Raw genomic sequence first — 17,564 nt, 5'->3', positions numbered from 1 at the left:
AACAGTCATACAGTGACTTAGAGTCTTGAGGGTGGAATGTCCGCCCCCCCGGTGAGGGGAAGTTCTGCCCTCGAGAGCTGCCGGCCAATCTGATTGGCCAATCCAGCTGCCCCAGCGGTGCCAGTACTGAATTGTAAGTGGATCCACGAAAACGTGAAGATTGGCATCGGAATCAGATAAGTTGGGTCTTTGTGGGTGGCAAGGGATCATGCTGGGGGGGGGGGCAAGCGGGATGGGGGTTGCAGGTTTTGGAGGCCAGATGGGGAGATATAAAGGGGGAATGTAACATCATTGTGTGTGTATATGCCCGGGGGGGGGGGGACCCTCTGATGTGCAAAGGCCACCCCACCCGGATGCCCCACCATTACAACATTTGTTTTTCAAAAACAGCCTGTCCACCCCTGCCCATGGCAACTGTTCAATGGCGTGGACAGTGTAAAATCCAGCCTGTTGTGACACCAACTCAGCAATGTTTTTCATGTTCTTTCTGCTAGGCATTGTTTGTTGTCTTGAGTTTTGTTTCTTTATGTTTAGTTTTTTTTTCCTGAATGAACAAAAAATTGGGTGTCAAATGTATTTGCTTGATAATGATTGTGTTGTTGAGCTCCTCGCTGTATACCAACCTGGCCTTTTACGGAATAACAATGCTATTGGCTGTTTCCTTTGTACCTGTGATTTAACAAGGGGTGCCTGCACCAGCAGTGAAATTTGAGAATTCTGTTGTGTGCCAGTAAAGACTCTAGCCACTAATCCACTGAGATAACAGAGAGCTGTGTTGCTGGGGTTAGTAATTATCAAGGCAACCCAACCCTCTAACATTACCATGGGGTCTCCAGGAATTGAAAATTAATCTTCTGGACTCGGCTGTGAGCAACTTGGGGCAATAATCATAAGATTGCATCCGATATATGGCACAGGAGCAGGCCATTCAGCCCATTCTGTCCATTCAGGGGTTTATGCTCCACATGAGCTCCCCGCTATTTTCTCCCATCTAAATCTGCCATTGTAACCATCTATTCTCATCTCACTCGTGTGTTTATCTTGCTTTCCATCAAATAGAGTCTTAGAGTTTTACAGCACAGAAAGAGGCCCTTCGGCCCATCCGGTCTGCACCGGCCTTCAAGCACCGATCTATTCTAATCCCATTTTCCAGCATCTGGTCTGTAGCCCTGACTGCTATCCAGATTTGACAAAGAGTCATTGGAGTCGAAACATTCGCTCTTTTCTCGCCCTACAGATGCTGCCGGACCTGCTGAGATTTTCCAGCATTTTTTCTTTGGTTTCAGATTCCAGCATCCACAGTAATTTGCTTTTATCCAGTGTATGCTACGGTGTTTCAAGTGTTCGTCTAGATGCTTCTTAAATGTTATGAGGGTTCCCGCTCTACCACCCTTTTAGGCAGTGAGTTCCAGATTTCCATCACCCTTTGGGTGAAAAGGTTCTTCCTCAAATCCCCTCAAAATCCCCTGCCCTGGCCTTAAATCTATGCCCCCTGGTTATTGACTCATCTACGAAGGGGGAAAGTTCCTATCTACCCTATCTATGTCCTTCATAATCTTGCACACCGTAATCAGGTTCCTTCTCTGCGCTAAGGAAAACAAACCCAGCCTTCAAAGCTGAAATCTTTCAGCCCATGCAACATCCTGGAGAAGTTCCTCTACTCTTTCTAGTACAATCATAAAATACATCCATGCTGTTTGCTTCACCCATTTTGGATAAAGTAAGTTTCTTCTGAATTCCCTATTGGATTTCTTGATGAGTATCTTATATTGATGGCCTCAATGGTCTTCCTCCAAAACAAGACACTCTCTCTTCATCCACTCTATTGAAAGATTTTGAAGACCTCTATTAGGTCGCCCCCTAATCCTTTTCTCCACCCTGCCAGTTCGAGCAGCCAGACATCCGGTTTTAGCCGTTGCCCACCACTGGATGGCTTCACATCCATTAATTTGACCCTTAGTCCACTCAGCTTAGTAAAGCACTGGCAGGGGCCTGCATTCGTTCTGTTCCCTGCCTGGGGCAGTCTCAATGCAATTGGGGATGCAATGGTCAGCTCAGTTTTGATACTTCTTTGTAATTTCTACACAAACCCACCACCACCATCTCCCCCCCCCCCCATCATGTATGTGATTATGTCACCGAATGGCACCACAAAGGGGTCCAGTTTTGATGGCCCGACCTCATGCTGGCCACCCTAACTCTACTGTCAACCCTTTTTGATATTTGTACCCATGCATTTCTAGTATCGTACTTGTATATTTTCTTGGCATCCTTTCCAGTCAATGATGTAAATACCTTTTATAACATGGTGACCGACCTGCACGCAGTGTTCTTAAGTGTGGTCTAACCTGGGCGGTGGCAGCCTTTCCTGGACTTCCTGGCGGAACGGTAGGGAAATAGGCCGGCAGCAGCAGCAACCCGGGAAGGGTGGGGGGGTTTGGATCGGTGGGAGGGAGAACTGTGTACATGGGTTTGTGGGATGTGGCGGTGTTATCTCTTTCCCTTTTGTTGTTTGGGTGTTCTCTAGTTTTTTTTCTTTTGTTTGTAGTTGCTTTTGAAGTTGGGTGGGTATTGTTCTTGGGGGGTTACCGCGGTTGTTTTGTTAATAGAGTTGGGATGTTTATATTTTGTAAAAATTTCAATAAAAATTATTTTAAAAAGAAATAAAGTGTGGTCTAACCAAGGTTCAGCACAATGTGGCCTTCCCACCAACCCCCAAACAACCCTCAACAATTTAAGTACAAACATCAAAGAAAAGGATTCGGGAATCCACCATCCATCCATACATAGTCACCAACAAAATACACAATCCAACCCCCCCCCCATGTCCGATGTCATCCAATTCTTCAAAGTGCATAATAAACAAAGCCCATGTATTGTAGAACCCTTCCATCTTTCCCTTCAACTCAAACTTCACCGTCTCGAGTGTTAAAAACTCCACAGATTCCTCCCTGCCCGCCAGGGCACAGGGTGGAGAAACTGACCTCTACCCCAACAGGATCTGCCTTTGGACCTGCATATAATTAAACATTTGCCCCTGCCCCAACCCATATTTCGCCCCCAGCTCCTTCAATCCTGCAAACCGACCCCCAAGAAACAAATCCTTTAGGGTAGCACGGTGGCACAGTGGTTAGCATTGCTGCCTCACGGCACCGAGGTCCCGGGTTTGATCCCGGCCCTGGGTCACTGTCCGTGTGGAGTTTGCACATTCTCCCCATGTTTGCGTGGGTTTCGCCCCCACAACCCAAAGATGTGCAGGGTAGGTCAATTGGCCACACTAAATTGCCCCTTAATTGGAAAAAATGAATTGGGTACTCTAAATTTAGTTTTAAAAAACAAATCCTTTAATGCCCTGACTCCCTTCTCATCCCATCTCTGAAAACTCCCATCACACTTCCCTGGGTCAAATCTGTGATTCCCTCGACTCGGCATTTCCCTTGGCCCCGCCACCCAGCCTGAAGTGCTGACGCAACTGCCTCCAGACTTACAACGTCGCTACGACTACCGGACTCCCTGAGTATTTCCCCGGGGCCATCGGGAACGGTGCTGGTGCCAACACGATCAGCCCCGGCCCCTGCACAGACTTTCCTCCGAAAATCAGATAAATTACATCTACTGCATCACCATTGTCTACGCTCTCTGTTACCTCCTCAAAAATTTCATTAAGGTTGCTGAAGCAAGATTTTCCCTTTTGAAATCCATTCTGGCTATTCTCCTCATTTTTAGATGTCCTATTCTTTCTTTTAGTAAGAATTCCATTACTTTTCCTACCACTGATGTTAACCTCAATAGTCTATAATTCCCGTGTCGTGTCCTGTCCCCCCTCTTAAATATAGAGTTTGCATTAGCTGTCCACTAGTCCCTTGGTGCTACAATTTCTTCTAATGAATTATTAACAACAGAGAGTAAGTTTGCTCCAGGCGCTCTGACAGTATAGACAACAATTGGCAGGGGTTAGCATACTGTCTCATTTAAACTATGAGAATGGAACACTGGCTCTCGTTTTAAAAAAAATTTAGAGTACCCAATCTTGTTTTTGTTCCAATTAAGGGGCAATTTAGCATGGCCAATCCCCCTAACCTGCACATCTTTGGGTTGTGGGGGTGAAACTCACGCAAACACGGGGAGAATGTGCAAACTCCGAACACAAATCCTCAGCACTGTAGGCAGCAGTGCTAACCACTGCGCCACCGTGCCGCCCACACTGGCTCTCCTCAATGAACTCCCATCCCTCCTGTTGATTTTCCCTGTAGTTAAGGATTACAAAGGTTGAATGGAATAAAATATAAATATTGTGCTGTATGGGTTAAAGTGCCAATTAGACCCACAGTCCTTGCTTTCATCACAGGTATGTTCCTATGTGACTCGAGAGTAAATTTTGCAAGTCCAGCTTCTGACGTGGAAGCTCGCTTGTTGGGAACGCTATATGGAGGGAACAAGGCACAGCCTTTAATGTACTATTAGTTAAAAAGGGGAAGTGTCAAAAATGAGCTGCGTTCACCCTCTGGCTCACTGTCCAATCTGCGCTTGGAGATAAACCCTCACAAAAGCCACCTTGTGATGTGCTTACAACCAGAAATGTATTTTTCCAGACCTGGCGTGCAGCAGCCAGGAAAGATTTGGAGTTGGCTCCGCGGCAGCTCTCGCACCTTTGGGGAAGGAGCCGACAGATCAAAACATAACACACCAGAGGCTCGAGCAAATAACCGAGACTCCGGAGCAGCACTGAGAGAACGCTGCTCTCTCGGAGGTGCTGCATTTCCAATGAGAACCTGAGAGTCTGCCCTCTCAGGTGGAAGTTAAAAAAAAAATCAAAGGATGAGCAGGGATATTGTTTGTGGTTGACGTATCCCTCAGTCAACATCACAAAAAAATCTCGTCATTTGCTGTCTGTGGGATCTTGCTGTGTACAAATTGCTCTGTTTTCTTTATTTCGACGGTGGCTACACTTCAAACGTACTTATTTGGCTCTCACATCTTCTGAGATGTGCTAAGGTCATTAAAAGGTGCGCTGTAAATGCAAGTTCTTTCTCACCGGGGCTGGGATCAAATGATCTGTCTCTGCCCAGCCTGTTGGTTGTGTGTTCCAGTAAGTGCAACGCCAGCACTGGGTCTGCCTGCCAAAAGAGGCGGAAACCAGCTTAAATATTAACAAAGGTTTCTAACTTGAGCAGCTCATCCCTTGGGTTTAGATCCTTGCATTGCTAAACACTCATCTGTCTGTGCAGCCAGTGTTTCTGAGCTATTTGTTGCTTAGAGTTGGCTAGCAGTAAATCATTTCCAAATGTGAGTTCAGTTCTGGGGCTCCTGTGATGAAATGGAAAATGTGTTAGCTGGCCTGTTTGTTTTTCATACACTTTACTTTTCTTCTTTCTCTGCCAAAGCAATGGAAGGCTCCCCACGGATACACAGGGAGAAGCTTTTAAAAGCTTTCTAAGGCTTATCAGGAACATTTGTCTTTCTCATGGCAAATTGTTATGATTGGGAAGGCAGCTGTCTGAAAGGATGATGGAAGCAGACTTAATGGTGACTTTCATAAAGGGAGATGGTTAAATACCTGGAAAGGAAACATTTGCGGGGCACGGGGAGAGGCAAGGGAGTCGGGCGTGGGGCTAATCGAATGGCTCTTTGAAAGAGCTGCGACAGGGGCAATGGGCTGAGTGGCCTCCTGATTTGTGAAGCAAAGGGGCAGCCAGCAGAAACAAGGCAGAGGAAAAGAAACCTTTGCTTATTGAGGGTCTGATTCTGTCTCCCAGAAATGTTTCCAATTGACAATAGGTTGGTTTGAAATGCTACTGTTGAGTTTGCAAGCAAACGTGGCCACCAATTTTCACACAGCAAGACACCCATAAGCCGCCAATTTGAAGAGTCATTCTGTGATGTTGCCTTAGGGAACAATGTTGGCCAGGGTAGCATCCTTGGTCTTCTTTGATGCGTGACTTGAGGGGCGCGATTCTCCGCCCCCCACGACGGGTCGGAGAATAGCGGGAGGGCCTTCCCGACATTTTTCCCGACCTCCCGCTATTCTCCCCCCCCCCCACGGCCGCCCCATGACACGAATCGCTGCTCGCCGTTTTTTTATGGCGAGCAGCGATTCTCCCCTATCCGATGGGCCGAGTTCCCAGGCCTTTACAGCCGTTTTCACGAACGCCAACATGCCTGCTCTCACAGTTCGTGAAAACGGCCGCAAAGTGCCGTTCTCGAGAATCATGGCACCGATTGGCACGGCTGCACCACGGCCGTGCCAAGTGTGGCATGGGCCCGCGATCGGTGCCCACCGATCGCGGGCAGCGGGTCCAAACCCTGCGCACTCTTTGTTCCTCCGCCGCCCCGCTGGATCAGTCCGCGGGGCAGCTGAGGGGCATAACGGCCCGCGCATGCGCGGGTTTCACGCATATGCGTGATGACGTCATCCGCGCATGCGCGGGTTGGAGCCGTCCAATCCGCGCATGCGCGGCTGACGTCATCGTGCGCGTCAGCCGCCGTTACCCTTGGCGCACGGGCTTAGCGAAGTTCGCTAAGCCTGCGATGCCGAGGTTCACGGGGCCCCGCTGCTAGCCCCGACCGGGGAGCAGAATCGGGTCCCGGGAGGGGGCGCGGAGGCTGCCGTGAAACACGGCCAGTTTCACGGCAGCCTTCACGACTCTCCGCATTTGCGGAGAATCGCGCCCCTTTGATACTTCATTCTGAAGACAGGTCCATATCTATAATAACAATAATCTTTATTAGTGTCAATATAAGTAGGCTTACATTAGCACTGAAATTAAGTTACTGCGAAAATCCCAGAGTCGCCCGTTCGGGTAAACAGAGGGAGAATTCAGAATATCCAAATCACCTAACAAGCACGGTCTGTCGGGACTTGTGGGAGGAAATGGGTGCAACCGGAGAGAACCCGCACAGACACGGGGAGAACGTGCAAACTCCGCACAGACAGTGACCCAAGCTGGGAATCAAATCCAGGTCCCTGGCGCTGTGAAGGGATAGTGCTGACCACTGTCAGTGGTACTGTGCCGCCCTTTTGTTTCATTCCTAAGGAAGCTACCTCTGACAAGCGTACTCCCTCACCATTTCCGTGCAGTGCTGGGCCAGATCATGCAGGGTTTGAACCAGCATCCTCCTGATTCAGAAGCAAGACCAAACCAAGCTAAGAACATGCCTAACAACCCACTGTTTATTCCCTTCGCCCACAGATGCCCTGTTCTAATCCGTTCTTGAGATGTGGTTGTCATCAGCAAGAACAGCAATTAGTGCCGACCCCGAACTGAGAAGGTGGTTATGAGCCACTTCTTGAACTTCTGCAGTAGGCACACCCACTGTGCCTTTGTCCTGTAGTGATTTGGTGCAACTGAATAGCTCACTCAGCCATTTCAGAGAGGAATGTGAGTAACGACAGTACGTTGCTGTGAATATTGGGTCACCCGTAGCTTGGACCAAATGCTGATAGCAGATTACCTTCCTTCTCGTTGATGAACCAGATGGGTTTTTATGACAATCCTGTAGTTTCATGATCATTATTGTCCAGGTAAACATTTTAATAACAGGTTAATTAATTAAATTTAAATGCTCCATGCTGGAGAATTTAACTTGTATCTCCAGAGCATTAGCCCAGGTCTCTGGAAGTCTAGTCCAGTATATAGAATACATAGAACATACAGTGCAGAAGGAGGCCATTCGGCCCATCGAGTCTGCACCAATCCACTTAAGCCCCCATATCCACTCTATCCCCGTAACCCAACAACCCCTTCTAACCTTTTTTGGTCACTAATGGCAATTTATCACAGCCAATCCACCTAACCCGCACGTCTTTGGACTGTGGGAGGAAACCGGAGCACCCGGAGGAAACCCACGCAGACACGGGGAGAACGTGCAAACTCCACACAGACAGTGACCCAGTGGGGAATCGAACCTGGGATCCTGGCGCAGTGAAGCCACTGTGCTAATCACTTGTGCTACAGATTTGAGACAATTGGCAAAAGGATCAGAGAGGGCATGAGGAAACACCTTAACCACAGCGTGTTGTTGTAATCTGGAATGCCTCAAGAATGGAGGAAGCAGATTCAACAGGAGCATTCAAAAAGAGAATTGGGTAAATAATTGATGGGAAAGAATTTACGAGACAATGGGGAAAGAGCGGGAGTCTGGGACAACTTGGATAACCTTTCCAAAGAGTCAGCAGAGGCAATACGGACCCAATGGCCTTCTGCTGTGCTGTATCATTCTATAATTCACTGTAAAACTTACACCTCTTAAGGTGCATCCTCAGCTGTCTTCATTTTATAATAATAATAATCTTTATTGTCACAAGAAGGCTTACATTAACAATGCAATGAAGTTACTGTGAACTTGTCCCAGTTCTTCATTGGTGTCAGGTTCCACAGAAAGGGCTCCCAACAATTGAGTGGCAATTGGCCATGTTTTTACAGTGCGCCTATTTAGAGTGGATTCCGAGAGCCTGTCTCACTGAAACCCTGCATCTTTATCCCAATCCTTTTGTCATAATATACATCTATGTATATAATGGAGTGCAGACAGGCAGTGATTGACACACAGGATGACCAGTAAGCACACAGAACACAGCAGCCAATCACCAGACAGGACACGACCACTATAAAGCCAGAGGGCGCCAGGTTTCCGGCTCTCTCGGGACCCAGCCACGGAGACAGTCAGAGTTCGTGAGCAGCAGCCAGTGCAAACTCCATGTGATAGCTAGTGAGTCTGGTTAGGCTAGTATCAGGTCTCCAGTCAAGTCAGCATAGTGTCAATCCACAGTTGAACATGTATAATAATATAGATGTGAAATAAAATTGTGTTGCATCTCATCAAGTGTCGGAAGTCTGTCTCTCGCTACACTGCATCAAGTGCAGTCCGCATCGACCCAGCCAGCCCAACACATCACCTTTCATGAGCAATGTGATTCTGCCCAATGGGAAGAGTGGGGTCAGATTTCGGAGATTAAATACAGTGCGAGGAATCTGGCTCCAGTCTACTGGAATAGGATGCAAATACCGGGAATACAAGCCACAGAAGGGCTGGTACGTGATTCAGAAAACCCATATCTGGATACGCTTCTGAGGTTGACAGAGTTGTAGGAGCCTGTGTCTGACATTGGCCCTGGAAATACTTCACATAGATACTGGACACCAGATGATGTGAAGTTACCGTATGACTGAAGTCCTTCACCTTGATGAGCTTAAACAAATACCTCCTAAAATGCACTGATTCTTAGAGGTGACCGGGTGACAGTTAAAAGAAGGGCAAAGGAAACAGACACAGATTCACCAGCATTAATGCACTTTGTGGTTCGAGAGGAAACAGGAATTGCAGTCTACCCAGTTACATTGTTTGAGTATTTATGCGCGTGTGTGTTTTTCAATGCACACGTGCCTCCTTGTTTGTCTGTGAACGCTGTTTGTATATGATATTAAGTGAAAACATGAGGCTGATGCTAGATCCTGGAGTTAATACCCAGGGTTTATTAAAATGGAAGGAAGGCCTCTTCCGGCTGGTTAACATACCTGAGGAAACGTGTCGTACAGCTTCGGACTCAGTCGGTCCATTATAAAAGTTCAGCTTCAGGGCATTTGTCCTTTGATCCTGGCTTTCTTTTTTCCATTTGGAAATGCCAAGAATTCTGATTACTTTCCAAAGGGAATTGACTATCTGCTCTTGTATGGTCATTGTCACCCCAATTTCACAGACCAGGAGAGGGAATTCCGTTGAATACCTACTTGCGCAACCGGATCTATTTTTTTTGCATTGCTCCCCATTTGCTGGCAGCCTTCATCTGTTGAAATCCAGCCCTCGTTAGTTGCTCCGTGTCTCAAGTGTGCCGCATCTGTTGGCCTTTAGCTTTTGTCAAAATTTGCAGCCTATGGATGACTTGTGGCTCTGTCAGTAACACTCCTTGGCCTCGCTGTGAGAGGTTCGAGGGTTCAAATCCCACTCCAGATGATGTATTTTCCCATTAGTCCGATGGAAGTCTTCAGTAAGGGAGAACAATTGTTCACCATCTAGGTGGTGTCGTCCCATACGTGATGTGAAACCGAATCTGGATTTGCCAATCCCATTGCAAATCTTGCACATGAAGTCACTTTTTTTTCCAATTAAGGGGCAATTTAACATGGCCGATCCACCTACCCTGCACATCTTCGGGTTGTGGGGGGTGAGGCCCACGCAGACAGGTGGAGAATGAGAAAACGCCACACGGACAGTGACACGGGGCCGGGATGGAACCCGGGTCTTCGCTGCCGTGAGGCAGCAGTGCTAATCACTGCGCCACCGTGCCACCCATGAAACCACTTTTGGATTACACAATCCGACTGCAGTGCTTTTAGAAAGTGACATTAATCCGAGGCCTGGCCTACCCTCTCAGGTGAATGTTAAAAGATCCTACGACACTCTTTTGAAGAAGAGTGGGGTAGTTCTCGCTCCTCGGTGCCCTAACCAATACTTAGGCCCCAAAGCAAATGATTTGGTCTCATGCTATGCAGGTCACCAGGAGCTACCCACATCTGCTGTTCTGGAGATGAGCTTGAGCACACAGATGTGGAATCGATTCCCAATAAGATGCCTGATTTATAGCCACCAGGACCAGGTAGCTATTGGAAGTGGCAATCATGATTGTTAAGGAGGCCCCACTTAAACAGATGGATTGGTAGCGTTTTGTTTCCAGAATGACAGCCATTAAAAATAAAGCCATACCTTTAACTTTTATAATTGCTACTTTCGAAGTATATGGATGAGACATCCTCATAATACTCTGGTATGCAGCAAAGTGCAATTACATTGAGAATGGCAGTGGCAACAATGTTGTGACCAATTAAAGGATATTCCATGAAACCTGACTGGTGGAGTTGCCAACTCTGGTTGCATGTATTCTTGGAGTTGCGCCATTTGACCTCCGGCCTTCAATGGTCACACCCAGTCAATACAGTTTTTTCCCCCATCTCCCAATATCTTTGTAACAAAAAGCATTCAAAAGAAACACACACAATCCTTTTTTCTTTGTGGCCCTGGGGTTTTTGGTCTGCGTCGCTCACAGCAGTGACCAGACTGCTGCTCAATACCTGGAGACTCCAGATCAATCTGGAGGGCTGGCAACTCTTCTTATCATCTATAAGCAGAGGCTGTGGTTTTACAGCTGGGATGTGAAGGAGATAAAGCCAAGTATCTCGACTATGGCATAGGGCGGTGGGGCGGGAGGGGGGAGGTGTTGGGGGAGTGCGGGGTTGAGCTATACGGCTGACGTTCAAGGAAATGAGCCCAATTCCTGTTATTTTCCCTGCTCCTGGTACATCCTGTCGAAACATTGGAACGGGGAAGCCACGTGACCTATTCCACTATCCAATGAGATTCAGCCTGACCTGTGACTCCATATCGTTCTTTGCTCCATATCCCACTTGAGGGTCGCACATGACAACAGCAACTGAAATTGGGGTAGTGCCTTCAGCATGATGAAACGTCCCAAGGTGTTTCATAGGAGCGTAAGGAGATAGAACTTAACACCACTCCATGTTGGGAGGTATTAAAATGGATGAAAGTTTGGACAGAGAGGTAGAAAGGTCCATCTTAAAGGAGGAAGGAGAAAGTTAATAATGTGAAGAACTTTATTAAGGGAATTTCAGAGCTGAGGCAACTACCAATGCTGGAGCAACTAAGATTGAAAATGAGCAAGAGGCGAGATTTTGATGAGTGCAGATCTTGTGAAGGATTGTAGAGCTGATGGTTACAGAGATAGAACATACAGTGCTGAAGGAGGCCATTCGGCCCATCGAGTCTGCACTGATCCGCTTAAGCACACACTTCCACCCTATACCCGGAACCCAATAACCCCTTCTCACCTTTTTGGTCACTAAGGGCAATTTTTTATGGCCAATCCACCTAACCTGCACGTCTTTGGACTGTGGGAGGAAACCGGAGCACCCGGAGGAAACCCACGCACACACGGGGAGAACATGCAGACACTGACCCAGCGGGGAATCGAACCCTACTGTGCAGCCCACCGTGCTACCGTGCTGCCCACACGATAAGGAGAGTTAAGCAATGAAGAGAACTATTGGATGGCTAATTATCTCGTCGGGAGCTGATTGATTTTTTTTCCTTCATTGTGAGGGTGGGCACTGCCACTGAGGGCTGGGAGGGTGAGGGCAACTCCGTCTTGAGGCAAGTTCTGAAGAGGTGCTCAATTTAATAATAAGTGGCCAGCACCGTCAGGCCATCCCTATGGAGGTGAAACACCTACACTGGACGACCAATGGCAGTAGTTGTGTGCCCCCCCCCCCCCAAACACAAGTTTCACAATGCTGTCCCTTAGGGTGGGGAAATAATGGGTGCGATATAACACACAAAAAAACATTTTGGGCACGAATATTGAGGTGTTTCTCGGTGCCGAGAATGACCCCACTATCAAATGGGACCTTTTATTTGGCCTTGACGAGGAATGCCCCGCTGAGGTTGGACTTAACTCACTTCCTGTCATTTTTAAACGCTGCCCCGATTTCTGTGCCCCCCTCAGACAACACACCACGGCCTCCGGACCTGCCTAACTTGCCTATTAGGAGGTCCTCGAGTGTCCTCTCACCCCACCTCGTAAGGGCTGGGCAACCCCGGTCCCAATCTCTGGCACGGGCAACCTGACTCCTGGGCACCCTGGCACTGCCGGTCTCGCACCCTGCAGTGTCCCTGCCAATCAGACAGTGCAACCTGGGCACCTTGGCACTGCCACCGTGGCCCTGCTAGGGTGCACAGGTGGGACGGTCAGAGTGCACGGCGAGGCAGTGCCAAGATGCTAGGTTGACAGTGCCATGTGCCCAGGTGCCAGAGGGAGTGCCAGGGTACCACTCTGCCCTGAGCCCGACCACCTGGGGGCCTCTGAATGCCTGGGACGTCCCCCACCCAGGTACCATCACGCCTGGTCCATGTCTGTGTGAACCAATGCTAAACATTGCCATGGCGAGGTCTCCCAAGCGGTCAACGCCAAATAAAAGGTCCCATTTGATAGTGGGGTCATTCTCGGCACTGAGAAACACCCCAATATTCGTGCCCAAAATGGGACTGTTTTTTTGTGTGTTTGATCGCGCCCATTTATCTCCCCATCCTAAGGGACAGCATTGTGAAACTTATGATGAGAGTGTGCACGTTAGGCCTGATTATAACCTTTCCTACACGGAGGGAATGGGCCCCCGGGGGAATTGGGTGCTGACATATTTAGATGAGTCTAATGGCTCACTTAAATATGTACGTCTGGATCTCACCCAGCGAGATCACACCAGATCACGCGAGGTGTATCGAGGGTCGCAAACCTCGTGTCACCGAGTCGGGCGTGACGTGGCCGTGCGATCGCTCCCAATATTGATTTCCATTCAAAATGAGAGCTGCTGGAATAATCACCAATTAATACTCCACAGAGTGCGTGAGGGAGGGAATTTGGAGAGTCTCTTTTCTGTTAGAAAACTCCACACACCTTCATAATAAACTCCCTACCTCACTAGTTATACACAAATCCTTTGGATCCTTGTGTTGTCTCTAAGGCATCCAGATTAAAGCCCTATGCGTACGATTTCCCAATAGTTCTGTCATCTTTGAAGAAGCAGAAAGGCTTGCTTGGCCAGTCCTGAAATAGAATAGGAGTCAGAAAGGGGAGAGGAGTCCGACATGAATGAGTGGTGGTTACAGTGCCAGATTGTCAGTAAGGTACTGCGCAATCAGGTTCATGCCCCTGTAGAAGCTGCTAAAGGTGTGTCTATTCCGATTTCTCAGTAAATTAGAATGACTTATACTTGGGGGGGGGGGGAGAAGGGAGTTGTAAGGCCAGGATAAAGTATCTCAAACTGGGGGCAGCACGGTGGCGCAGTGGTTAGCACTACTGCCTCATGGCGCCAAGGTCCCAGGTTCGATCCCGGCTCTGAGTCACAGTCCGTGTGGAGTTTGCACGCAAAGATGTGCAGGGTAGGTGGATTGGCCACGCTAAATTGCCTCTTAATTGGAAAAAATGAATTGGGCACTCTTAAAAAAAAATGGTTAAAAAGTATCTCAAACTGCGACACCAATAGCTTCATTTATGTAACGCCTTTAGCTGTAATGAAAGATTCCAAGGCGCTTCACAGGAGCGTTTGACGCTGAGCCAGATGAAATATTGGGAAGTAAGACCCGGTCAAAGACGTAGGTTTTAAGAAGCATCTGAAAGATGGAGAGAGAGGTAGAGAAACTGAAAGGCTTAGTTAGGTAGGGAGTTCCCGGGCTTAGGGCGTAGGTAGCTGAAATTGTGGCTTCCAGTCGCAGAACAATGAAAATTAGGGATGTCTAATAGGCCAGAAATAGACAGATCTGGTGGTGAGAACGGAACACGGCAGCAACCCTGCCACTGGCCCATATAAGGAAATCTAAATTAAAACCTGAAAATTTACCTTGCTGGGCATTTTCTGGCCCATGTTTCGGCTCCCAGGGAAGCTGCTCCCCTGCTTATTCGCCAGACTAAAATTCCCATTTTGCAGTTGTAAAGCAAGACTTAGCTGCCTTTTTGTCGTGTGTCCTGCTCCTTTGTTCAAATCCACCTCCTGGGACTTAGCTTCAGCCCCAAGTGGCAAGACGAGCGGCATGACTTTCGTCCTTTTCAAATGAAATATGGCAGCGAGTGGGGCCGGCTCACCGACGTAATACTAGATAGGCCCGAGGCCTAATTTTGGGCCGTCCTTTAGGGCTGACGCTCTCTGTGTAGGATGCCCACTTGAGGCTTAGAAATGGGTCTGATGGCACCTCTGCACCCTTGCTTTCAGTGCCGGCCTTTGAGAGGCCATTGTAGCCACAACGAAATGCAACTAAATGCTGTAGCATTTCTGGAATATGCTGTGGTTAGATAGCCTACAGATGTACTCTCTGCAGTCACTCGTTGGTGGGAAGTAGCAATTTAATTCTTGATATTGATCGGATTGCTGGTTAAGGTTTCCACTGTCAGTAGTTGTTTTTGCACAAATTTCTCAAAACTAGAAGAAGACTCATAGGTGATTCTCGTGGTGTTTCCGTTTAAACAGGGCCCATGCCTGAAGGGTGGGAACAAGCAGTGACACCTGAGGGAGAAATTTACTTCACCAACCACAAAACCAAGACAACCTCCTGGCTCGACCCAAGATTGGACCAACGCAGCAGTAAGAACCAATAAAACTACTCGCTGACCCCGTTGCACATTCCTGTACATTCGGACACACCATGGGTTCCGCGGCTTTGCTAGGAACCGGAACCATTCACGTTCTTGGGGAGAGATGGCTGGACTGTTCCAGGGGAAAGACAAGGAACCGTTCTTTATCTGGATGGCCAGCCACTGCAACCTGTAATGCAAGGTGGCTGTGGCAGAGGTCAAAGGTGGAGCTTCTCTTGCATTTGCACCCCTGACGATACCTCTTTTTCTTGGAGGAGCGCCTTTTTCTCCTTCTCCAGCATTTGCCTGACTCTCTGTACTCATTGGCTCCCAAAGCCAACTGTACTGACGTTTGGTCTGAATTCCAGTGTGGCATGGGCTTGTGTCCACTGGGATCTGAACTGAGAGGCAGCAAATTACCCTTCACCTCCCCACTCTTTGGAACATTGACCATCTTCAATCCCATCAGTCCAGGATCTGAATCCAAATCTCCAAGTTCAAAGGTCAATGCCCCAGTGTTCTCCCATGACATTTAGTCCCCTTCCATAAATACGATTGCATTTTCCTTGCTGTTATTAAATTTCAAATGTCACCGACACTTAACACGAAAGTTAAACCATTTATTGCTCCATGTTAGCTTGGAGACTCAGAAGTCTGGAGTGAGCAAAAATGTCTTTATATGTTGTTGGCAATATTTCCAATGGCCACTGACATCTGGCAAAGCATCTTGCTTCAAAGCCTTGGTCAGATTTAAAATGTGATGGCTGTGACTGATGTTGCAATAAAATTCTTGGGAACTGATCCTAAAAGGATCCAAGATGCACTGCAGGAACTCAACAAGGTTCCTTGGACAGCAGCTTCCAAACCGACGACCACGGCCATCTAGAAGTACAAGGGCAGCAGATACCTGGGAACCCCAGTACCTGGAGGTTCCCCTCCAAGACACTCACCACCCTGACTTGGAAATATATCACCGTTCCTTTACTGTCACTGGATCAAAATCCTGGAACTCCCTCCCTAACACACTGTGGGGGTACCTACACCTCAGGGACTTCAGGCAACTCACCATCACCTTCTGAAGACCAATTAGGGATGGGCAATAAATCATGACCTAACCAACGACGCCCACATCCCGAAAATGAATTTTTAAAAAACAGGATGGAGTGCATCCACCAAATTCTCAATGCGATAAAGGCAGACTTATTTTTATTTAATTGGGTATCTTATGTGTCTCATGTTGTCAACTCAGTCAGAGACCAGCCTGTGAGCAGATATTCTGAATCTCAGCTCCCTCCAGGGGAGGCATGAATCAGAAATGCTGCTCAGCTTTGTGTCCTTCACCGCTTCAATTTTAAACATCTCGTCCTGACGTTCCTACCTTTCCATGGCTTGCTCCTCCCTGCCCATGTAATCTCATCCAGACCTGCAAACCACCAAGAACTTTGTGATCCTCCAGCTCTGGCCTCTTCGTTCCCCCCTATAATCAGTTGTACCTTGCACCATCTAGACCCTAAGCTTTGAAATCCTCCCCCCCTCATACCTCCGCCTCCCTGTCCTCCTTTAAGATGCTTCTTCAGCAAAGCTTTCGGTCATCTGATCTAATGCCTCCTTCTTTGATTCTGGGCGAGATTCTCCTTCCGCTTCCGCCCGGCGACCAGGGATTCCCGCCCGAGGTCAATGGACTTCTCCATTGTCCGCGGCTTGCCTGTGCCATTCTTCCGGCAGGCGGTGCGGAAGAATCCAGCCCACTGTGACAGTTCTTATCTGATTACACCATGGGAGCTATATAAATGCAAGCCGTTGTTATTGTGTTGCCTCTGGATGAGATATTCCAAGCAAAAAAAAAAACATATAATGGGTGACTGAATTGATGTCGCTTTGTTATGCTATTGTCCATGGTCAAAATTATTCCCATGCTTTCCCCTATTCTACCTCTTTTATAGCCCATTAGGGGTGCTTTGTCTATGTGGCGCTGTCTAGTTCTGGGCTCATTGACCTAGGTCCATGCACTTGATGTTTACCTGTACAGGACTTCTAACCCGTTAGTTCAGCTCTATGCACTTGGTAATCTCTGGTACAGGATTATATACCTCTCATCTATCAGTGTTGTTTCATTCCTTTAGCTTCTCGATACTTTATTTTCCATGAGTTGGTGTTTGTGGTTTTTCAGTTGGATAGTTCTGTCTACCTGGTGTCCAATGAAAATTCACATCCTGGCAATGTATGTTTATCGAACAAGCTGATGGATGGGAAAGTGCATTCCCTTTCCTCTCGGCGTATCTTATTTTATATTCCAAGAGCCTAGTTATCCGAATCTAGCAAGAATCTACCAGGTTTTGTTTTCACCCAAGGGCACTAAAAATAGTTAATCGAGCCCCACACTGCGATGCTGCAACGAGAAAGAAAGACTCGCATTTCTATCGCATCTTTC

At 47.8% G+C, this 17,564-nt stretch overlaps 1 protein-coding gene across 2 annotated transcripts in view; it reads left to right on the top strand.

The window, feature by feature from the left end:
• LOC119975456 (WW domain-containing transcription regulator protein 1-like) overlaps positions 1-17,564 on the top strand; it is a 178,072-nt gene that overhangs the window by 125,183 nt on the left and 35,325 nt on the right. The window contains exon 3 of one of the 2 annotated variants that reach the window (XM_038815135.1): positions 15,030-15,143. The exons of the other annotated variant lie outside the window; for it this stretch is intronic. Within the exon in view, the coding sequence (XP_038671063.1) occupies positions 15,030-15,143 (114 nt within the window). The remainder of the gene's footprint in view (positions 1-15,029; positions 15,144-17,564) is intronic. 2 annotated transcript variants of the gene reach the window in all.

This window comes from Scyliorhinus canicula, chromosome 13, assembly GCF_902713615.1.
Source record: "Scyliorhinus canicula chromosome 13, sScyCan1.1, whole genome shotgun sequence".
Taxonomy (NCBI): domain Eukaryota; kingdom Metazoa; phylum Chordata; class Chondrichthyes; order Carcharhiniformes; family Scyliorhinidae; genus Scyliorhinus; species Scyliorhinus canicula.
This window is presented reverse-complemented; position numbering and strand designations above follow the sequence as displayed.